Source organism: Triticum urartu, chromosome 3A, assembly GCF_056163025.1.
Source record: "Triticum urartu cultivar PI428250 chromosome 3A, HENAU_Tu73, whole genome shotgun sequence".
Taxonomy (NCBI): domain Eukaryota; kingdom Viridiplantae; phylum Streptophyta; class Magnoliopsida; order Poales; family Poaceae; genus Triticum; species Triticum urartu.
Genome location: NC_141875.1, coordinates 133,725,080 through 133,749,740, shown reverse-complemented (window position 1 = coordinate 133,749,740; position 24,661 = coordinate 133,725,080). Strand labels below are relative to the sequence as shown.

The 24,661-nt window shown below is 49.4% G+C and overlaps 1 protein-coding gene across 1 annotated transcript; it reads right to left on the bottom strand.

Annotated features, from left to right (window-relative positions):
• Positions 1 to 1,737: 1,737 nt before the first annotated feature.
• Positions 1,738 to 2,977, bottom strand: LOC147978940 (uncharacterized). The gene is made up of 2 exons (XM_087546611.1): positions 2,008 to 2,977; positions 1,738 to 1,772 (listed from the first exon to the last, which is right to left on the bottom strand). Exons 1-2 carry the CDS (start codon positions 2,915 to 2,917, stop codon positions 1,738 to 1,740), a joined length of 945 nt encoding a protein of 314 aa, XP_087402737.1. The 5' UTR covers positions 2,918 to 2,977.
• Between the last annotated feature and the right edge of the window lie 21,684 nt (positions 2,978 to 24,661).

The following is a 24,661-nucleotide window of genomic DNA, read 5'->3' as shown; positions in this document are numbered from 1 at the left end:
ACCGGAAAAGTTTCGGGGTTTATCGGTGACGTACCGGGACCACCGGGAGGGTCCCGGGGGTCCACCAAGTGGGGCCACCAGTCCCGAAGGCTTGCGTGGGCCAAGAGTGGTGAGGGACCAGCCCTTGAGTGGGCTGGTGCGCCTCCCACAAGGCCCAAGGCGCAGCAAAGGAGGAGAAGGGGAAACCCTAGGCTTAGATGGGCCCTAAGGCCCATCCTAGGGGGCGCCCCCCCTCTCCCCCTCTTGGCCGCCACCCCAAGACCCATCTAGGGCTGCCGCCCCTCTAGGGGTGGGAACCCTAGAGGGGGCGCACCCTCCTCCCCTTCCCCTATATATATGAGGCCTAGGGGCTGCCCAATACACGCGATTTGATCTCTCTCGTTGGTGCAGCCCTCCCTCTCTTTCTCCTCATATCCCGTGGTGCTTGGCGAAGCCCTGCAAGATTGCCACACTCCTCCACCACCACCACGCCGTTGTGCTGCTGCTGGATGGAGTCCTCCTCAACCTCTCCCTCTCTCCTTGCTGGATCAAGGCGTGGGAGACATCGTTGGGCTGTACGTGTGTTGAACGCGGAGGTGCCGTCCGTTCGGCACTAGGATCATCGATGATTTGGATCACGACGAGTACGACTCCATCAACCCCGTTCTCTTGAACGCTTCCGCTTAGCGATCTACAAGGGTATGTAGATGCACTCTCCCTCCCCTCGTTGCTGGTTTCTCCATAGATAGATCTTGGTGACACGTAGGAAAATTTTGAATTTCTGCTACGTTCCCCAACGGGTACGACGGGCGTCGTAGGCGACGGAGAATAGGATGCGAACGGGAAAACGTGTTCGTGGAAGAGGACGTGGCGAGACGTGAGGACACGGCGAGAGGCTAGGTCAAAGCAGCGAAAACCACGATGATTGGGAGGGTACCCGAGGAAGACGCAGGCGACAGAACGTGGCTCGAGCTTATGGCGGGTGGTGGCGGTGACTTTCGGGTAGCAGAGGCATCCAAAGACGCGGAGCTGCGAGTAATCTGGGGCGACGCCGAGCAAAAGTTCATGCGGAATGCAGGGCGCCGAGGCATGGCAGGGCCGGCGATTGAGCAGGTAGGTCGAGGTGTTGAGGGCCTATGCCCAGAAGCGAGCGGGCATGTGCGCATGATAGAGAAGCGCACAAACGCCATCGTTGATCGTGCGGATAACTCGCTCAGCCTTGCCGTTCTGCTGACTGGTGTATGGGCAGGTGAGATGAAAGTGTGTGTTGTGGCGAGCAAGCAGGGAGCGCACGGGTACTCTGTCAAATTCACGACCATTATCCGTTTGCAGTGCAAGTATGGGTAACTGAAACTGAGTCTGGACATAGGCAAAGAAATCAACAAGTATGGGAAGAACTTCATACTTGTGTTTCAGAGGGAAAGTCCAAACATAGTGACTAAAATCATCAAGCACAATGAAGTAAAACTGATAGCCGGATATGCTTACAACGGGAGCAGTCCATACATCAAGATGTAAAAGCTGGAAAGGAAAGAAACTAGCAGTGGTGGATGTCTGAAACGGGAGCCGGGTGTGTTTGCCAACACGACAGGCGGATCACGGCAGAACTCCAAGGACTGATCGGCAGCAACGGTACGGAGTGCGGCAGCCCCTGGGTGGCCGAGACGTTGATGCCACAGGTCGGTCGTGGCGGCGCCGACGAAGGTGCTCGGGGAATGGAGAGACGACCGCATCACGGGATAAAGATCGCCGTCGGAGTCACAGCGGAGAATCACCACCCTGGTTCGTAGGTTCTTGACAAAGAAACCACGAGCGTCAAATTCAACAGAAACGGGTAGGAACGGCAAAGCTGGCGAACTGAAAGAAGGTTTTTGACTAGCGAGGGAGAGACGAGAACGTTGCGGAGAGGAATGGGGGAAGTGCTGGTGATCAGCGCGCCCGTGCCAACATGGGTGATGGGCAGGCGCTCACCACTGCCTACGATGATAGATGCAGCAGTAGAGGACGAGCGAGTGGAGAGGAGATTACCAGGGGAGGATGTCATGTGCGCCGCGGCGCCGGAGTCGAGGTACCACTCCGGTGCGCTTCTAGAAGAGGAAGGGCCGGCCGAGGCGCTGTGGAGGGCGGCCTGGAGCGAGGCCATGTCCCACGGTTGGTGGGTTGTAGTCGACGAGCTGGCACCGGGGTGGCCGTAGCCTGACAGAACCCCGGAGACAGGTGGAGGGACGCCGTAGCCGGGGAGGGGAGTGTTGTAGCCGTATCTTGGGGGCGCAGCCGGCGACGGGGCGGCGAACATGGCCTGCTGGTGCGGCGTACCTGGGCGGGGGCCGAGCACTCCAGCTCCAGGCGCGCGCCAAGGCATCGGCCAAGCCTGGACCATGCCGGTCCATGCGTTGGTGCCGGGTGCAGCGGTGGGGTACGCCGGGGAAGGGCGGGGAGCCGAGGAGGACGGTGCATGCGGGCCACCACTGCCGTTGCCACGCCCGCGGCGGCGTCCGCGCCCACGCCCCTGGTTGGTGTTGCTGGGCGGGGGTGTGGGTGGTGTAGGAGAGCCACCACGCCCGGTGACGAGCGCGTGCGCGGACTGCTGGCGAGCGGACTGCTCTGCTCGGTGTTCCTTAAGCAGAAGGAAGGAGCGCACCTGCAGGAACGAGGGGAGCGGAACCTGCGAGGTGATGTGGGGGATGGCGGAGTGGAACTGCCGGTTCAGGCCGCGGAGCAGGTTGAAGACCTGCCGCGAGTCGGTCATCGGCTGCCCGAGGTCGCGGAGTTGGTCAATGAACGACTTGAGCTTGGTGCAGTACACCATGATCGACATGTCGCCCTGAACGATGGCGTGGTACCCGGCGTCGAGGTAGACAGCGCGAGCAAGGTGGTTGTCGTGGAAGATTCCATCGACCACAGTCCAGACGGCCAGAGCAGTGTCGTTCGGCTGCATGACGGCGTCGAGCAGCTCCGGCGATATGGTGGTGTAGAGCCAGTGGACGATGACGTGGTCAGCCATGCCCCACACGTGGCGCCGTCTGCAGGATCGAGGAGGCGACCGAGGCGGGAGGAGCAGGAGGTGGGACGACGGGCACCGCGGGCGCGACAGGTGCTGCAGCCAGCGGTGCGTTGGCTAGGGGGACAGTGTTGAGGAGGTCGTCGGCGCCGTGCTGCGAGGAGCGAGGGGACACGACGGGGTTGTCGTCCATGGAGGCGGAAGCAGGACCGACGACCTGCGCGAAGGGATTGAGCAGGTCGGGGGAGTCTGATACCATGTAGAAGAAAAGGATTAGGAGGAATGATTCACCACACTTTGATTAAGCTCTCGGCTGGGTCTTATGTACAGGTTACAGGGCCAGCTAGGGAGATCATGGGGTGATCCACTACCTCGGATCGTGCGCCACAATCACTACATGTGTGCGCCACGATCATATACACACACGCTACACCTGATATCTACACAACTACGATATAGCAGTACAGTACAGTCCAACACACTGCAGCGTGGGGATTGACCACGTGGCCTCGGAGCAGCAGGAGGAGGCCGTTGCGGCAGTCCTGTGTCAGGCAGCCGCCGTGCTCGTGTCCTCTCTCTCGCTCTCAATGAACTCACAGGAGACAGTGGATTTTTGCGCAGCGCACAACTTGCTGCTTTTCAGTTTACTCGCTTCCTCTTATTCAATAAGAAAACCAACAGACCTGACCGATTCGCACGCCACAACCCCGTTCCTTCAAACGTGTCATCCCACGTTCACGAAGAGGGCGTGCTCACCGCGGTCGCCTCCTACTCCTAGTCGCGCACTGCACGCACAAACCACGGCCATGCACCTTATTACATGCAAAGCAAAGCTAAAGAACCGGGGAAACCGGCCCAACTACGATCAGTTCAGGGTTTAACTAACATTGCCTCCCTAAACCCTGAACCACTACTGGATTTGAACCACACCAATTTCTTCTCGGAGTTCCTGAAACTTGACACGCCCGAGTGCCTTCGTCAGAATGTCGGCGAGCTGTCCACTGGTGCTGATGAACTCAACCTCAACACGCCCGTCTTCAACACATTCGCGCAGGAAGTGAAACCTTGTGTCAATATGCTTACTGCGATCATGGAAGACGGGGTTCTTGCTGAGGGAGATAGCTGCCTTGTTGTCGATCTTCAGCATGACCTGTTCGGCCTCTTCGTTTTTGATGTCACCGAGCAGCCGAGCGAGCCAGACGCCCTGGCAGGCCGCCGTTGTGGCGGCGATGTACTCTGCCTCACAGGTGGACAGGGCCACCACCCGTTGCTTGTGTGACTGCCAGCTGATCAGGCTCCTCTCGAAGAACAAGAGGACGCCGGTCGTGCTCTTGCGAGTGTCGATGTCACCGGCCATGTCGCTGTCGCTGAACCCGACCAGGGATGCCCCAGTCACTCCCCTTGCGTAGTAGCAGCCGTGATGCTACGTTCCGGCCACATACCTGATAATCTGCTTGACAGCTGCAAGATGCTCCATCGGCGGTGCCTCCATAAACCGGCTCACGTAGCCCACGAAGTAGGCCAGGTCCGGGCGCGTGTGCAGCAGGTAGCGCAATGTGCCCATGACGCTCCTGTACTCCGTCTCGTCTGTGGCCGGAGCTGTGCTCACCCTGCTAAGCTTGAATCGTGGCTCCATAGGAGTGTGACACGAATTGCAGCCTAGCAGGCCGACCTTCTCGATGATTTTGCCAGCATACGCTGCCTGGTTGAGGGAGATGTCGTTCACCGTCTACTTCACTTCAATGCCGAGATAGAAGCTTAGCAGACCCAGATCGCTCATGCGAAAGAGCTTCTGCATCTCCATCTTGAACTTGCCAATCTCGACGTGGTCGTTGCCGGTGATGATCAGGTCATCCACGTACACGCCGACGAGCAGGCGCGTCGCACTCGTTCCCCGTCCGTAGACGGCGTGCTCCGCTGGGCTTCTGCTGAAACCAAGATCCACCAGGCAGCGGTCGAGCTTCGTGTTCCACGCGCGCGGCGCTTGCCGCAGTCCGTAGAGGGACTTGTCGAGGCATAGCACCTTGTGCTCCTGGCCCTCGACGACGTAACCCGGCGGCTGCGCGACGTAGACCTCCTCCTTCAGATCGCCGTTGAGGAAGGCGCTTTTGACGTCCATGTGGTGGACTTGCCACCCCTCGTACGCGGCCAGAGCGATCAACAGCCGCACAGATTCAAGCCTCGCCACGGGGGCAAACACTTCCTCGAAGTCGACTCCTTGCCTCTGGACGCAGCCCTTAGCCACCAGACGCGCCTTGTGTTTCTGGATGTCGCCGTTCGCATCGCGCTTGAGCTTGTACACCCATTTGAGCCCGATCGCCTTGTGGCCTGGGGGGAGATCAACGAGGCGCCAAGTGTTGTTGGAGACGATCGAGGCCATCTCATCCATGGCGCGGCGCCAGGTTCCCTCCCCCTTGGCTTCAGCGAACGTCTTGGGCTCGTCGATCTCACCAAGGTACAACTCGTCGTCGTGGGCGAGCATGACGTAGTCCTCGTACTGCCGGTTTGGCTGTACAACTCCGTCTCGTGCACGCGTCGTCATAGGATGCCGTGGACGTGGAGCCTCGTCGTCGTTGGCGTGGGAGGTGCCAGTGGCCTCTCCCTGCTCCGAGGCGGCCCCTGGGCTCGGTGGCGGCGTTTCCGCTTGCCCTGGCGAGGTCGTCCCAGGGGCAGCGCTTTCGCCGCGCGCGTTCGCCGCGGTTGGGGCGCCTGTGCTTGGTGAAGACGGTGCCGCCGGTCGTGTCACCGTGTAGGAGTAGGAGTCAACGGTGAACTCCACGGCCACCGGAGCTGCTGCATTGCTCTCCCAGTCCCATCGTGCGGCCTCATCGAAGACGACGTCGCGAGACACCTGTACACGATTACGGACTGGGTCGTAGACTCGATACCCCGTCGTTCCAGGCTCATATCCCAGGAACACCATGGGAGTGCTCCGGTCGTCGAGCTTGGCGGTATGTGGTTTCACCACCTTGACATGCGCCACACAGCCGAACACGCGCAGGTGATCCACACTAGGTTTATGCCCATGCCATACCTCGTAGGGGGTCTTGCCATCCATGCTCTTCGTAGGTGATCGGTTGAGGAGATAGATGGCGGTCGCCACCGCCTCCCCCCCCAGAATCTTGCCGGCACCCCCTTCGCCTTCATAAGGCACCTCGCCGCCGCGACGATGGTTTGGTTGCGTCGTTCCACGACGCCGTTCTGTTGTGGGGAATAGGGTGCCATTAGCTGGCGCCCCACCCCCTCATCGGCGCAGTAGGTGGCGAACGTGGCGGCGTGAACTCTCCACCGCGATCCGTGCGAAGAAGGCGAAGCTTGCGGCCGGTCTCGACCTCGACGCCGGCCTTGAAGCGCCTTATCTCCGCGGCCGCCTCGTCCTTCGTAGTGAGCAGCCTCATCCACATGTAGCAGCTCAGATCATCGACAAGGAGGAGGAAGTACCACCTCCCTCCCGCAGTGGCCGGAGCGATCGGCCCGCAGAGGTCACCGTGCACGAGGTCCAGGAGCCCCTCCGCGCGGCGCGTGGCAGCCTGCGGGAACGGCGCCCGCCTCTGCTTGCCCACCAGGCAGCTCTCGCAGAGCTGTTGTGCGTGCTCGATCGTTGGGAGTCCGCGCACCATGCCGTGGCGTGCGAGCTTCCGGAGTGCGTCGAAGTTCAGGTGCCCATAGCGATCATGCCATGTCCAGGCCACCTCACCCGCGTGCGCGGCGAGGCACACCGGCTGCGTGACAGCCAGCGTGACCACGTACAGTCGGTTCCTGGTGCGCTCCACCTTGACCAGGAGCTGTCGCTGCTGGTCATGCAGGCGGAGGACGCCATGCTCGATGAGAGTCTGACAGCCTGTTTCGTTGAGCTGCCCGAGACTGACAATGTTGCTGCGTAGCCGAGGAATGTAGTAAACATTAGTCAGAGCGCGGTGCTCACCATTGCGGTAGGCGAAGAGAATCGTGCCACGCCCCTAGATTTCCACCAACGAGCCGTCCCCGAACTTGACCGTGCCCGTGACGCCGGTGTCGAGCTCGGCGAAGACTCCCCTCACGCCAGTCATGTGGTTGCTGGCTCCTGTGTCGAGGAACCAGACGTTGTCGCCACATCCCTCCTTGGACAGGTGCACCTGGTCCTCGACCAGCTCAACGTGGGTGGGCGCGCCGATGGCAGGCCCGTGCGCCATGGCGGCGCCCTCCTCCTCCTTGTGGGTGCTGGACAGGGGAACCGTGGCCATCAGGAGCGCGGGCTCCCACTCGTGGAGAGTACAAGACTGCGCCAGCAGGAGGCCAGCCTCGTCGTCGTCGATCCGGGCCAGATTGGCCCTTTGCTGGGGCTGGGCCGCCGGCAGCTGGCCCGGCGCGCCCTGTCCTTGTCCTCGCCGTTCACGGCGTGGCTCCTTGCAGTCCCTGGAGAAGTGCCTTGGTTTATTGCAGTTATAACACTTCACCTTTGTCATGTCACGGTCGTGCCGCTGCCCGCTGTTGCCGGGCGGCTTGCCTTGCCGTTGCCCGCCGTTGCTGCTTCCGCCACCATTCGAGCCAGAGCCTTGCCCGAGTTCGCGCTGGTTCCTGCGCGCCTCCCACTCCTGCTCTGTGAACAGAAGTTGGCCGCTCTGGTTCTTCGTGTCGCTGGCGTAACGTTCCTCCGCGGATCGGAGGCGACCAACTAGCTCCTCTACCGTCAGAGTCGACAGGTCAAGGAGCGTCTCGATGGCGCAGGCGGTCTGCGCATAACGCGCCGGCACCACGCGCAGAATCTTCCGGACCACGCGGACCTCCTCCACGTTGTCGCCCAGCGATCGGAGGTTGTTGGCGAGACCGGTGATGCGCATGGCGAAGGCGTCCAAGGTTTCGCCATCCCTGAACGTGATCTGCTCGAAGTCGCTGTGGAGGCGTTGGGCCGTCGCCTCCCTGACACGGGTCGCTCCTAGCCGCATCGTACGCACGACCTCCCAGGCTTCGTACGCGGAGTTCTTGACGGCGAGGATGCCGTGCATCTCAGGAGGCACGGCGCGGATGAGCGCGGCGAGCGCCGCCATGTCCTCCCGATCGGTGACCATGCTCTCGTCGAGCATGGCCTCCCATAGGCCCTGTGCGCGCAGGTTGATCTGCATGATCCGGGCCCACTCGATGTAGTTGGTTGGTGTCAGCGTGGGGTAGACGATCGCGCCGCCGTGCCCGGTTGCCTCCCGGATCACACGCTCGTGGACGATCACCTCGCCCTGGTTTCTCCTGACACGATTGCGTCCGCGGCTCCGTCCCCGCGTCTCCGTGTGCGCCCTTGGCGTCGCCTCCCCGCCGAGTCCCTGGGCAGCTGTGTCCGACACCTCGCCGGTGCCGGCCTCCCTGCTGCCCGCCATGGCCCCTCGTTGCCGGTGGCTCTGATACCAATTGTCAGGCAGCCGCCGCGCTCGTGTCCTCTCTCTCGCTCTCGCTCTCGATGAACTCACATGAGACAGTGGATTTTTGCGCAGCGCACAACTTGCTACTTTTCAGTTTACTCGCTTCCTCTTATTCAGTAAGAAAACCAACAGACCTGATCGATTCGCACGCCACAACCCCGTTCCTTCGAACGTGCCATCCCACGTTCACGAAGAGGGCGTGCTCACCGCGGTCACCTCCTACTCCTAGTCGCGCACTGCACGCACAAACCACGCCCATGCACCTTATTACATGCAAAGCAAAGCTAAAGAACCGGGAAAACCGGCCCAACTACGATCAGTTCAGGGTTTAACTAACATCCTGCACGCCGCAGTCGAACACGCAGGGGGGCGTCCGGGTAGCCGAGGCTGGCGGCGATCCGGCGCGCCGTGGCGTGGCGCGAGAAGAGCGCGGGCATGCATGGGGTGCTCCATCCGCTCGAGGGGCAGGTCCGGGTCGCGCAGCTCGAGGAAGACGCTGTCGAGCGAGAGCGGGAGAAGGTCCGTGCGCAGTAGGCGGTGGCCGTCGACGGTGGCGCGCCATTCCTTGCGGACGCAGCGGCACGCTGCGAGGCTGCAGGGAGGGAGGCGGGCGGCGCAGGACGTCCAGGAGCATGTCCTCGGGTAGCTGCCCGGTCATGTCATGTGCATGTCGATCGATCTGAATTAGGCCGGCCGGCGGCGGGTAGGAATACTGTACCTATATCTGCCTACTACTTACTCGCTATATTACCACATGACGGTTTACGTTACGTGCAGGCCGAGCCGGACAAACTCTTCCGTGTCGGAGTGGAGCGCGACTGCACGTAGACATGGCGCGTCGCCGTGTCGCTCCGTCAGCTCGTCGATCGTAACGTTATGTTTTATTTTATTTTTCGGGTGGTAACGTTATTTCCTTGCTAAACTTACATGCTGCAGATTTTACAAGGACGCCATCATCGAGTCCTGTTTTTTTAACACAGTACAGACGCAAACACTCATACATACGCGCATATGTACACTCGTCCATATGAATGCACACACGCACGTCCTACCCTTATGAGCACCTTCGAGAGACTGAGCTGACATATCATCTTAGTATTTACGAAGTCATCATAAGCGCCTCGTCGTCGACGAAAACGTCTCCTCCCACTGAACCGTCACCTCCCACTGAAAACGCATCGCCGGAAATCCTGAAATAAATACAAAAATAATGCGAGCACCAGGACTTAAACCCTAGTGGGCTGAAATATTACTGTCCCTCTAACCATCCAACCACATGTTGGTTCGCATCATCGAGTCATCTTACAATGTTCTTATTGCAGAAGTCTTGGCCCTCAAATTTGGTCTTCAACTTCTGCATCGGCTGGAAGTAACAGGATTATCGTCAATTCGGACAGCCAGGAACTTATGGATACTAGTAGAATGCCCATGCGTTGCCACGGGCTTTTTTAAAAACTTACTTATTGCATATATAAACATAATGCATGTATACAAAATTGAATTCCACTTTAATTGCAATGTATAAAAAAATGTAATTCAATGACCTATACTGACTCATCTGATGCACAAAATAAAAGAAAGTGGTTTAAGAATATAGAACAGTTTTGCACTGCATCACAAATGATAGATGACACCTGAAAGCGTTTTTATACAGGTGCTATCTAATCCCTCCATTCCTAAATATAAGTCGTTTTCGAGATTCTAACGCAAACTACATACAGAGCAAATAGTTTAACATGTTCATATATTTGGAGTGTTAAATACTTCAAACAAAAGGCAAACAAGCCATCATGTTTGACCACGTAGATTAAAATATCTGAACCATAAATTTCACATATTAAGAGATGAGATTTAAAAATGTGGCGTTACTTATAAATATTACCATGTACAAATAGTTTAACATGTCACATATCATTCTCAAAAAAAAGTATAGATAGATCAATGCCTTTCTATTAAAAAACTTAGCTGCGTAACACGACAACCACAAGGTTTTCGGTAGCCATCTTATGGTAGACTAAAAAAAGAATCCAAATAAAAAAAGAAGACCCTAAGGAAGAGTCCAATCAAAATACATGTGATTATGTTCAATACCAAAAGGAGAAGTCGGACTCCTGCTTCTTTCTTATAACTTACTCAGCTCTTTAAAAGAAAACTTTGTGTACTTAGATTGGAAAATAAATTTGTAGTATACATATCAAAAAAAGCTTGGCAAAGATCAATTGATCTAGATTATAATGGTTGAGATCTAAAGTCTACTAATAGTTATGTACCATGTAATTTTTTGGAAGTTAAAAACAAAGAATTTAGTTTTGGGTCTTCGCCTTCTGGGCAAAGGCCGTGACGCAAGACCCTTAGGTCCTTGTCGCTAGTCCTGGCCTTCTCCTCCCTGAGCCAAGCAAAGGAAGCAAGCAAACGAACCGAGCGATGCAGCGTTGAGCTACACAGGAAGAGCAAGTCAGCGGAGGAAATCCAAACCAGATTAAAGCACAAAATCAGTAAATAAGCCATCCATCTCACTGGTCCTGTCTACAAAAGCAATTTTCCTCATGTCCCAGGTTGGCAACCAATTTGTTCCACATACCAACACGAACCTCGAGCCAGAGCCACATACCAACAGGAAGAGCACGTAAGATCTCTGAAATAATTAGAGGAAATGGACATTGTAGGTTTTAAATAATGCTAAATTGCACGGGTAAACTCAGGAGCGTGTATTATTTCTTCTTGATATTCCTCAAAATTAAATTCACCTGTTGTACTTTCAAAATAGGTGTGTCCCTGAACTAAGAGATACAAAATAATGCATCAATTTGAGAAATCCAAACGATGAGGATGAGCCATCTAGCATAACACAAACACGCACACACACACAAGCACACACGCACACACACACAAGCGCGCGCGCGCACACACACACAGAGAGAGAAGAAAAGCAAAGCATGAAGGAAGAAAAGTGAATATAAATCACACATCCAGTTATGTTTATTATACTGCAATAAATCATACACCCAAATAAGACCCAAAAAAGCCTACACTGTAAGCAACAATGCTAGATACAAAATAAAATGGATATACTGCATAATTTCTCATGTTTGAAGGTGCCACCTCCATTAGTAATGACAGATATGAACTTTACATGAATTAAACAGGATAATTATTTATTTGCTTCACTTCAACCCATGTAGAAATATAATGACTACTTCTTGTAATTAATCTAAATGGTTCCAATAAATTAATATTCAAGGTTGACTACATGGGAAAGTTGTATTTGAAATACATCCATAAGGAAGTTGACTAAAAGGTGAACAATGTACTAAAAAATATCATTAAAAGTTAAGACTTGCAGGTCAATACATATCATTAAAATCTCTAAGATTTATGTTATAACCTACTGGTAGATTTTGAGATTAAAGGTGAGATTAAGAGCATATGCCCTTCTGTTTCAATACCAGTAAATTTTGATAATGGCTTACAATCCAGTCGGGATATACATGCATAGGAAGGCATCTACTTGCTGAACAAGATGTTGTCTGCAAGACTGCAATCAAAACATTGTGTCTCTCACTTAGTCTTTGCATATTACTGACGAATATACAATCTGCAATCAAAATATTGTGTCTCAGTCTTTTGTAGGCAGCATCTAAGATTTTGTAAGCTCCGAGAGTAAAAGACCAACGAGTGCCAGAATTGGAACATAGAAGAATCTTACCTGGGCATGATGCCATCAGGTTCTATGCCAAGATCGAGGTAGTAGAGCTCCCTCAATCTCTCTTGCCAAGCCCTCCCTCTGACCATCAATAGAACAGTCACTCTCGCTTGCCCTGCTTTTGAAATTTCCTTCTGCGCCGCCGCAGATCAGTTGGCAGCATAGGCCGAGCTCTCCCGTGTATCATCACATTGAACAAAATACGCATCTATGCTTACTTCCCTTGTATCATCACAACGGATGCTATAAATTTTCTTGTGTCCTTGTCATAAATCTGAATCCTGCACAATATGAAAAAGAAAGAAAGTCAGATTTGTTAATACAGTACAACATAATGATAGTTCCAAGGAAACAGGTACTACGTCGAAACTGGCCATGATAGTACGGATGTCATGTGGATGGACGTATTTGTGCAGGAATAACCGGGAAGAGTACTCAGAGCTCGATAACCCACCAGAGAGATCAGTGCACCCTACTTTAAACGTAGTTTCGTGGTTATGGCCGAGGCACATGTCGCCACGGTGGTCGATGTTGCAGCAGTACCTGAGTCTGACCTCGAACTTCAAAGAACATGGCGCCGTCGACAACACCCAAGGATGCAGTGAGAGCACGGAGACCGCTCGGCCAAACGGGTTCAACACCACGTTCAGCGGGAACAGGTACTGCCGGCCTTGGGCACGGGTCGAGAAGGCTTTGAAGCCGTCACAGAGCTGGACCTCGACGCACACCCAGGCCCGAAGTTCAGTCGTGCACGGCCACCCTTGCGCGTCGGCGAAGTGGTCCAGGAGCGCCGCCGTGGAGCGAGCGAAACCGCAGTCCGCCTGCGGGCAGTAGCACGGGCAACAGTGGGCGCACGGCACCCGGATGGACTCCATTAGCCTTTCCAATGCGATGTTCCGGCGATAGCCGCCGGTCAACCGGACGTGACACACATGGCACCTCCTTGCCACCATCATCTTGTCGCGGCACCGCGAGCATATGGTATGACCGAAGCCACACTGCACCCGAGCAGAAATGACGTTCCAGTGTTATTGGTACACAAACTTGTGATGGATCGGCCTAGCATGGACGACGAGCGTATGCACTTGGAAGACTGGTGCTTGAGAGGGAGGTAGCAGATGCCGCAGTTGAGGGTATCGGCGTCATCCACTATCACAGTATCATGTTTGCAAGCGCCATGCGCTTCGCCGCCGGCTCCATCGTACCTGGAACCCGAGATGGGCGTCGTTCTTGTTCTTCTTCTCTTGTTTTTTTCCTCTGGAAATACTAACCTCATCTCCTCCCTCTTTGATGGTCTCGGGCCAACACCTTAAATCTGGAGGTGCTGCGGGCGCTCCTCTTGATGCCACAAACTCTCACCGCCGAGTGCCTCACACGGATAGCCGTCCCGTCCCGCATCTTGACCTTGTACCGCACCGCACCGCCGACACCAGCACCACCGATTCCCGTTTCTGACGCCACCCTGCCATCGCAAATTAAATAGGTACATAAATGCTTTCATGATGAGGTTTATTTGTCATGATGGGTATATGCTCGTGCGTTGCATCGCGCGTTGATTTTTTTAAGCGACAGGGGAACATATGGGAACACATCATGATGCAAATCACATAACAAAAAGAAGATTATGTTTTGGTTATGAAGCATAGAACTTCTAACAATTTGTCCTAAGATATACTAAAGCCAAAGAATATCATAGAGGGAAATCAAATTATCTGAACGACATGATGTTATTTCACAAAATAAGTTAAATGTACATTTAAAATTTACAATTGGTTATCTTTGCATGTAAATAAAAAGGTGGGAGTCAATATTACAATACGCTTACCAAAAATGTTCCTCTATGAAAAATTGTCATGAAGAATCACCTACCAAGAATAAAAACTGAGAGCAAGTCTGCAAAATAACAAATTGTTAACAATATGTTCAGTAATATAAATCTCACTGTTCTTGCACACCCTTGAGAGCATACCATTTTTCCCCTTCAGACTATACTCTCGTCTATGAACAGAAAAAGAAAACCATAGAAACTAAATTCAAGTCTGCAGAATAACACAAAGCATCACTAACAGTTCAGTACCATGTGAATGGAGACATACCATACCATCCTTTTTACCTTCTGACTGCACTTCTATTTGTGAGAATTCCAGTAAGTAGATGGGCAATTTAGCAAAATACAACCATTGGAATATGGGAAGCCGTATAAACTGAATAATGTAGATAATATCACATGTGCATTATTGGCCTCTAAGATGGAACAAAACTGAATACTACCCAAAACAACACACAAATCTGACTGACACTTTCAAAATTTCATATCTCTCCTATACTACCTAATAAATTCAAGTTGTATACACCTTTTTCAATTGCACAAAAATTTAATTCAGCTTCTAAAGTTTGCAATACCCCCATAATTCAAAACAGTCTACAATACCCCCATTACTAACTCTAGTTCAGCAAATCCATGAGGAAGAGTCATTGGTGAGGATGGGCTAACTCCGCTATATACCATAACTATTCTCAACTACCATATCCAGAAAAAGTATTGTTAATTTGAGAGGATACCAAAATTGAGTTACAAATAAAAATAACGAAAGTAAAATGTCAAGCATAAGTAGTCTATTCAGAGGAATCATTCCCAAAAGCAATTTTGAGCCAAACACCAGAGCACAGCAAGTTGTGACAACTCACATCCCAAATGATAGCAGATTTATTTAAACTGCCAGTGGCATCACAGTACAAACGTTAAAACCAGTAGCATCACACAGGAACACTGTACAGTCAGTTCCTGCATGCATACCTGCCGGTAACCTTGCTGCCATCACCGCTCACACTCCTCTGTGTGTCCTTCATCGTCATCTTTCCTTCGACCTAATGCTTCTGCAACTCCAACAACACGTTGTTGCTCCAAGAAATCAGTGAACACCACGGAGAGGGGCGTACTTGGATCCTAAACTCCAAGCAAACAATTAATTTAAGATCCCTTGCACGCACGCGCGCGCGCACACACACACAGAGAGAGAAAGAGAGAGAGAGAGAGATCAGGGTATCCCAGGGTGAGGGATGAGAGAAAAAAAAGCTGACCTACGGAGCGCGGCGCCAGCTGTGTGTCGCCGCTGCCGCTGCAGAGATAACATGATCATCGCCGCAAGACGCAGAATCTGTCGGAGCTCGCTCGCTCGGAACCGGCGAGGAACGCCGCCGCCATGAACTTGGAGTTCAAAACCCCGCCGCTGGACCTCCTCCCGTGCTTCCTAGATCGTCTCCACACCGTCCCCAGAACAGGATCCGACCCCTACTTGCCTCCTCAGCCGGATCTGGCCGGAGATCGCCGCCGCCGCGCCTGCCGGCACGCAGCAGCGTGGCGGTGGGTGGCGGGGCACTGGAGGCGGCGCACTGGAGGTGGGGGTGGCACGCAGCAACGTGGTGGCGGGTGGCGGCGCACTGGAGGCGTGGGAGGGGTCGTGCGGGTGGAGGTTCTTTTTTTATTTTCTTTCTTAATTAGGAATGTAATGCGTGCTTTATTAGGATGGAAGGAGATCAATGGGAGAAATAAATCGGAGAGGGAGGTGATTTGTTTGGAAAGAGATCTCCTGTATATGGTATTATTTATGAATTCTTAATTACCAAATATTTACATGATTGATTGAATCGACACCTGCCAAAGCAAGCATGAATAAATGGAAGAAGTATCAGACACGATTCGGTTTTAAGTGTGAAGAAGAAAAAATTAACATGGGAATGGTGGTGGGAGGTGAGACGAAAAAAAACCAGACGAAAGTGGTGGGACTATTCAACCAACTCGTCCATTAGGAGTAGAGATTATAAACAAGGGGGACACTATGCAAATAATGCAGCCGCCATCATTAACGATTGCTACCATTCGGCATGTGATTTCAGTTCAATTCAGTTTGAGTTCTGCCCTAGAAAAGTAAATGGTGTTGCCCATGAACTAGCCCGTGCGGCTAGATTTAGTTTCCGTAATGAGTGGATTGATGATGCCCCGATTGTTTTACTTCCTCTTTGCTACTAAAAAATGTAACTGCTATCACATATCAATAAAAGAGAGAGTTTTAGTTGTAAAAGAGGATGCCGATATAGAGTTGACGTCCACTTACGGAGGCAACATATGCGAACAATCCTTCCCATCGGGTGCGAGCTATGCCTCACTCATATCGAGTCCTAAGAGCAACTCTAACCGGCCCCCCTATAACCGGTTAGAGAAGTAAAATTTGTGGTTTACTTCTTTAAACCGGAACTAGCCGAACTCATATAACTGTTAGGTGAGTACAAATTTTACTTCGAGCGGCCGTGAGGAGTAAATATACTTGACCTATCGGTTGCCGAGTAAAATTTTCCACGCCCATGCACCTCACCTCACCAACCAGTGAAAAGGTCAAATAAAAAATAAAAAATAAAATAAACCTGGAAAAATGAAAGACACTAAGAAACATAAAAATATGAAGAAAAAACAAAAAAAACAATGAAAATACAAAGAGAAAAATAAAAAGAAAAGAAAACCAGAAAACACCTTGAAAAAACCATACGGAAGCTTCACACCAGCGTGGAAGGTTCCTAGAACGTTTCCATCACATAACACTTCACGATTTTGTGATGAGCCGGTTCATTTTATCTAGTATACCTAAATAGTTGATCGTCACTACCTTGAATTCTCTTAACATCCAAGCATTCCGCCTCATCAAGTATGCCACGTCAACATCCACTAACATTATTTTTTAGCCCATGCAAACCGTATCTCATACTTCTAATCTATAATACCTAAATAGCTCATCCCCACTACCTTATTTCTCTTGACATGCATACTATCCACATTAACAGCATGCCACCTCAGCAATTTTTCTCACAAATCATGTGATCAAACTCTGGTAATTAGTCTTTTTTTAGGGGAACTCTGGTAATTAGTCGAAGTGGGCATGTTTTGTCTTCCATTGCCGCTGAATTGGTGTAAAAACTGATAAAATAAGCCCATCGGCCCATCTCCCGTATCTATATACTTTTCCATCTTGGTAGAGCAGGCGACGCCCTCAACCCGCACCCACACACCACCGGACGGCGCCCCAGCCAGATGTTGTGCATGAACACCGCCGCCTCCGACGGACAAGGATTGAGCTTCTCTGTTTGCTCGCCACGAATCCAGGTGCCCGGTCAGATCCGCCGCCAGGAGGTGTAGCCCGGCAGCCACGACGCGCTCAACCTCGGCGACCTCCTCAAGAGCGGCTGCCACCACCGCCCGGTTACCCAGAAGTATGCGGATCCGCCCATCTACGCCACAGAAGAGTAGGCATATCGCTATCCCCATTGAGAAGTGGAGCAGCTCCGCTCCCATTGGCCGTCATCTAAGGTATTTGGTGCCAACGCCCCTGATTGAGTTTCCCTCCTCCTCATCTTCTCCATTCCCTTCATCCTCACCACATCAAGCTGTTCGTGTCCTTCTCGAGATTTGTTCATTTCCGGCCCTAAAAATCATCGCCGTCCATGTGTATCTCCTGCTCGTATTACATGTATCGAACATGGTGAATTTCAAGTCCTCTCGGTCGCCACTGCACCATCATGGCCACCTGCTCGGCTAATCTGAAATTAGCTCATCTTGATCGGCCACCTCTGTCAGGTTTTATATAAATTCAGATAGCTATGTTTATGATCTTCCATCTACACATAGTTGGTTGAAAGTGTCAGATCTGTACTACTACATTTTTTAATGGATCATGTCCTATAAGGGGCTATCTGGAGCTAGATTATGGCAATACTGCTCCATGTACTCTTATTTAGGATCAATATATCTCTATGTAATAATTGTGACATTATGCCCCACTGAGATTAAACAAGAACTGACAATTATGGCATTTTTCCTGTATTATGCTCTTTTGATGTGCTAAAATGTTATGCAGCTGCTAGATTTGACTGATTCTATTACATTGTGCATGCATCCATTGTTACATATGTCCCAGGTTAACAAGAAACACTGTATTCGCATTTGTTTTTAACTAGGATGTGCCCTCCTATGGCATGATCTGTAAGTAACCTCTATGTTTTCGATCATTTTTTGTTAGAAATCTTGATGTATACACAAAAAGGGGTACTGAAGTCACCTCAATTATGTCATTTTTTATGAAGGTAATGCAAGATGACTGGATGTTTATTTTTCTGCATAGTTCTAGTCCATAATACTATAGATATGTTTAGAAGTTGAAACCTCAGATATGTTTAGAAGCAGGAACCTTATGATTCTATCTAGACTAATGACATTTATTTACCTACTTTTTGAGATGAGTCAAAGTAAATGCTATAAGTATATTCCAATGATGGGCTTCCTGAAATTGCCCTAGGTCTTCATGAGCAAGCGAGTTGGATGCACACCCACTTAGTTTTTTTTTGAACTTTCATATACTTATAGCTCTAGTGCATCCGTTGCATGGCAATCTATACTCACTCACATTGATATCTATTAATGGGCATCTCCATAGCCCGTTGATACGCCTAGTTGATGTGAGACTATCTTCTCCCTTTTTGTCTTGTCCACAACCACCATTCTATTCCACCTATAGTGCTATATCCATGGCTCACGCTCATGTATTGCATGAAGATTGAAAAAGTTTGAGAATGTCAAAAGTATGAAACAATTGATTGGCTTGTCATCGGGGTTGTGCATGATTTAAATACTTTGTGTGGTGAAGATAGAGCATAGCCAGAATATATGATTTTATAGGGATAACTTTCTTTGGCCATGTTATTTTGAGAAGACATGATTGCTTTGTTAGTATGCTTGAAGTATTATTATTTTTATGTCAATATTAAGCTTTTATCTTGAATCTTTCGGATCTTAATATTCATACCACAATTAAGAAAAATTACATTAAAATTATGCCAAGTAGCACTTCACATCAAAAATCATCTTTTTTATCATTTACCTACTCGAGGACGAGCAAGAATTAAGCTTGGGGATGCTTGATACATCTCCAACGTATCTATAATTTTTGATTGCTCCATGATATATTATCTACTGTCTTGGACATTATTGGTCTTTATTATCCACTTTTATATTATTTTTGGGACTAACCTATTAACCGGAGGCCCAGCCCAGAATTGTTGTTTTTGCCTATTTTAGGGTTTCGAAGAAAAGGAATATCAAACGGAGTCCAAACGGAATGAAACCTTTGGGAACGTGATTTTTGGAACAAACAAGATCCAGGAGACTTGGACCCTATGTCAAGCAACCAACAGGGAAGCCACGAGGTAGGAGGCGCGCCTACCCCCTTAGGCACGCCCTCCACCCTCATGGGCCCCCTGTTGCTCGACCGACATACTCCTTCCTCTTATATATACCTACGTACCCCCAAACGATTAGAAACGGAGCCAAAAACCTAATTCCACCGCCGCAACCTTCTGTATCCACGAGATCCCATCTTGGGGCTTGTTCTGGAGCTCCGCCGGAGGGGGCATCCATCACGGAGGGCTTCTACATCAACACCATAGCCTCTCCGATGAAGTGTGAGTAGTTTACTTCAGACCTTCGGGTCCATAGTTATTAGCTAGATGGCTTCTTCTCTCTTTTTGGATCTCAATACAATGTTCTCCCCCTCTCTTGTGGAGATCTATTCGATGTAATCTTCTTTTTGCGGTGTGTTTGTTGAGACCGATGAATTGTAGGTTTATGATCAAGATTATCTATGAACAATATTTGAATCTTCTCTGAGTTCTTTTATGTATGATTGGTTATCTTTGCAAGTCTCTTCGAATTATCAGTTTGGTTTGGCCTACTAGATTGATCTTTGTTGCAATGGGAGAAGTGCTTAGCTTTGGGTTCAATCTTGCGGTGTCCTTTCCCAGTGACAGTAGGGGCAGTAAGGCACGTATTGTATTGTTGCCATCGAGGATAACAAGATGGTTTTTTTATCATATTGCATGAATTTATCCCTCTACATCATGTTATCTTGCTTAAGGCATTACTCTGTTTTCATGAACTTAATACTCTAGATGCATGCTGGATAGCGGTCGATGAGTGGAGTAATAGTAGTAGATGCAGGCAGGAGTCGGTCTACTTGTCTCGGACGTGATGCCTATACACATGATCATACCTAGATATTCTCATAACTATGCTTAATTCTGTAAATCACCTCACCTTTTCAGTGGCACTCTTGGATTTCCAAGTTGAGGCCAGGTTCAATCATTCCTTTCCAAATCATGCATATGCATCACATACCGCATCCCGCATATCATACCATGTTCATGTGTGGTTTGTTTACTATGTTGTGTACTTCTTTCCGGTGTTGCTTCTTCGGGTTGGTTCCGGTAACGTCGCGTTTGTGAGGACCCGTTCGACTACGTCCGTTTGTCTTCTTCATGGACTCGTTCTTCCTCCTTGCGGAATTTCAGGCAAGATGACCATACCCTCGAAATCACTTCTATCTTTGCTTGCTAGTTGCTCGCTCTTTTGCTATGCCTATGCTGCGATACCTACCACTTGCTTATCATGCCTCCCATGTTGTTAAACCAAGCCTCTAACCCACCTTGTCCTAGCAAACCGTTGTTTGGCTATGTTACCGCTTTGCTCAGCCCCTCTTATAGCGTTGTTAGTTGCAGGTGAAGATTGGAGCTTGTTACCGCTTTGCTCAGCCCCTCTTATAGCGTTGTTAGTTGCAGGTGAAGATCCTCAGCCGGATCTGGCCGGAGATCGCCGCCGCCGCGCCCGGCGGCACGCAACAACGTGGCGGTGGGTGGCGGGGCACTGGAGGCGGCGCACTGGAGGGGGGGTGGCACGCAGCAACGTGGTGGCGGGTGGCGGCGCACTGGAGGCGTGGGAGGGGTCGTGTGGGTGGAGGTTCTTTTTTTATTTTCTTTCTTAATTAGGAATGTAATGCGTGCTTTATTAGGATGGAAGGAGATCAATGGGAGAAATAAATCGGAGAGGGAGGTGATTTGTTTGGAAAGTGATCTCCTGTATATGATATTATTTATGAATTCTTAATTACCAAATATTTACATGATTGATTGAATCGACACCTGCCAAAGCAAGCATGAATAAATGGAAGAAGTATCAGACACGATTCGGTTTTAAGTGTGAAGAAGAAAAAATTAACGTGGGAGTGGTGGTGGGAGGTGAGACGAAAATAAACCGGACGAAAAAAACCCAGACGAAAGTGATAGGACTATTCAACCAACTCGTCCATTAGGAGTAGAGATTATGAACAAGGGGGACACTATGCAAATAATGCAGCCGCCATCATTAACGATTGCTACCATTCGGCATGTGATTTCAGTTCAATTCGGTTTGAGTCCTGCCCTAGAAAAGTAAATGGTGTTGCCCATGAACTAGCCCGTGCGGCTAGATTTAGTTTTCGTAATGAGTGAATTGATGATGCCCCGATTGTTTTACTTCCTCTTTGCTACTAAAAGATGTAACTGGTATCACATATCAATAAAAGAGGGAGTTTTAGTTGTAAAAGAGGATGCCAATATAGAGTTGACGTCCACTCACGGAGGCAACATATGCGAACAATCCTTCCCATCGGGTGCGAGCTATGCCTCACCCATATCGAGTCCTAAGAGCAACTCTAACCAGCCCTCCTATAACCAGTTAGAGAAGTAAAATTTGTGGTTTACTTCTTTAAACTGGAACTAGCCGAACTCATATAATCGTTAGGTGAGTACAAATTTTACTTCGAGCGGCCGTGAGGAGTAAATATACTCGACCTCTCGGTCGCCGAGTAAAATTTTCCACGCTCATGCACCTCACCTCACCAACCAGTGAAAATGTCAAATAAAAAATAAAAAATAAAATAAACCTGGAAAAATGAAAGACACTAAGAAACATAAAAATATGAAGAAAAAACAAAAAAACAGTGAAAATACAAAGAGAAAAAAAAAGAAAAGAAAACCGGAAAACACCTTGTAAAAACCATACGGAAGCTTCACACCGGCGTGGAAGGTTCCTAGAACGTTTCCATCACATAACACTTCACGATTTTGTGATGAGCCGGTTCATTTTATCTAGTATACCTAAATAGTTGATCGTCACTACCTTGAATTCTCTTAACATCCAAGCATTCCGCCTCATCAAGTATGCCACGTCAACATCCACTAACATTATTTTTTAGCCCATGCAAACCGTATCTCATACTTCTAATCTATAATACCTAAATAGCTCATCCCCACTACCTTATTTCTCTTGACATGCATACTATCCACATCAACAGCATGCCACCTCAGCAATTTTTCTCACAAATCATGTGATCAAACTCTGGTAATTAGTCTTTTTTTAGGGGAACTCTGGTAATAGTCGAAGCGGGCATGTTTTGTCTTCCATTGCCGCTGAATTGGTGTAAAAACTGATAAAATAAGCCCATCGGCCCATCTCCCGTATCTATATACTTTTCCATCTTGGTAGAGTAGGCGACGCCCTCAACCCGCACCCACACACCACCGGACGGCGCCCCAGCCAGATGTTGTGCATGAACACCGCCGCCTCCGACGGACAAGGATTGAGCTTCTTTGTTTGCTCTCCACGGATCCAGGTGCCCGGTCAGATCCGCCGCCAGGAGGTGTAGCCCGGCAGCCACGACGCGCTCAACCTCGGCGACCTCCTCAAGAGCGGCTGCCACCACCGCCCGGTTACCCAGAAGCATGCGGATCCGCCCATCTACGCCACAGAAGAGTAGGCATATCGCTATCCCCGTTGAGAAGTGGAGCAGCTCCGCTCCCATTGGCCGTCATCTAAGGTATTTGGTGCCAACGCCCCTGATTGAGTTTCCCTCCTCCTCATCTTCTCCATTCCCTTCATCCTCACCACATCAAGCTGTTCGTGTCCTTCTCGAGATTTGTTCATTTCCGGCCCTAAAAATCATCGCCGTCCATGTGTATCTCCTGCTCGTATTACATGTATCGAACATGGTGAATTTCAAGTCCTCTCGGTCGCCACTGCACCGTCATGGCCACCTGCTCGGCTAATCTGAAATTAGCTCATCTTGATCGGCCACCTCTGTCAGGTTTTATATAAATCCAGATAGCTATGTTTATGATCTTCCATCTACACATAGTTGGTTGAAAGTGTCAGATCTGTACTACTACATTTTTTAATGGATCATGTTCTATAAGGGGCTATCTGGAGCTAGATTATGGCAATACTGCTCCATGTACTCTTATTTAGGATCAATATATCTCTATGTAATAATTGTGACATTATGCCCCGCTGAGATTAAACAAGAACTGATAATTATGGCGTTTTTCCTGTATTATGCTCTTTTGATGTGCTAAAATGTTATGCAGCTGCTAGATTTGACTGATTCTATTACATTGTGCATGCGTCCATTGTTACATATGTCCCAGGTTAACAAGAAACACTGTATTCGCATTTGTTTTTAACTAGGATGTGCCCTCCTATGGCATGATCTGTAAGTAACCTCTATGTTTTCGATCATTTTTGTTAGAAATCTTGATGTATACACAAAAAGGGGTATTGAAGTCACCTCAATTATGTCATTTTTTATGAAGGTAATGCAAGATGACTGGATGTTTATTTTTCTGCATAGTTCTAGTCCATAATACTATAGATATGTTTAGAAGTTGAAACCTCAGATATGTTTAGAAGCAGGAACCTTATGATTCTATCTGGACTAATGACATTTGTTTACCTACTTTTTGAGATGAGTCAAAGTAAATGTCATTAGTCTAGACAGAATAATAAATAAACGATTCTCTTTTGACGCCAAACACATGTCTATCTGGACCACATTCTAATGTATGGCGTCAAAAGAGAATCGTTTATTTATTATTCTGCTAATCCTTTTTAAGAGACAGCTAGTTTGTGGAGTAAAACATCAATTTTAGGCAATAGTTTCCGCAGCAATGCGCGGGGAATCATATCTAGTTCTCTCAACATGCAAGCCTCTCACTAAGCATGCCACATCTCCCTCCACTAACATTATTTTTCAGCCCATGCAAACCATATCGACATGTTTATTTTTTGTTACTAGATATATGTAGTACATCAGACAATTATTTAATTTGTTTAGTTTTCAAAGATTGTGAAATGCCCCAATTTAATTGTTGCAACTGTACATGCATACCTCTTTACTCACATATAGTGCAAGTATGGAATATTTCTACATTAAAAATATTAGCTTTTGATTTATGTATTTTTCTTCATACATAATTTATTTGTAATTAATTTTTATATTCCCACAACAACGCGCGGGGAAATTACCTAGTTCTACATAGCGGGCGAGTGCAACAATGAGTATCACAGCGAGCGATACATATCAATCACGATCCCCACATTGCAGGATGGGAGGCTAGCAAAGGCGTACCCCATTTCTGATGGGTCGGCCTAATGCAGGGGCGTGAGCCTTTTTTTCCTTGACTAGTAATAATGTACGTGCAATGCACGTTTATATTAGGTAAGATATTAGTTGCATGTTATATTAGGTAAGACATATCTGTTGCATGTTGGTATTTGATAAGATATGAATTAATTTTTTGCGGGAATAGTAGGATATTAATTACATGGCAGATTTCATGGGATAGCGTTGAGTCAAAACGTGTTTATAACCAATGACAGTGATGGGTAACTAGAGC

What these genes read in the sequence shown, in the direction of transcription:
- LOC147978940 (XM_087546611.1), bottom strand. Translation starts at nt 2,917, where the DNA reads ATGCAGCCGAACGACACTGCTCTGGCCGTCTGGACTGTGGTCGATGGA. An exon ending in GCACATGACATCCTCCCCTG is followed by an intron (nt 1,773 to 2,007) that starts GTAATCTCCTCT and finishes TTCTTTGTCAAG; the next exon opens with AACCTACGAACCAGGGTGGT.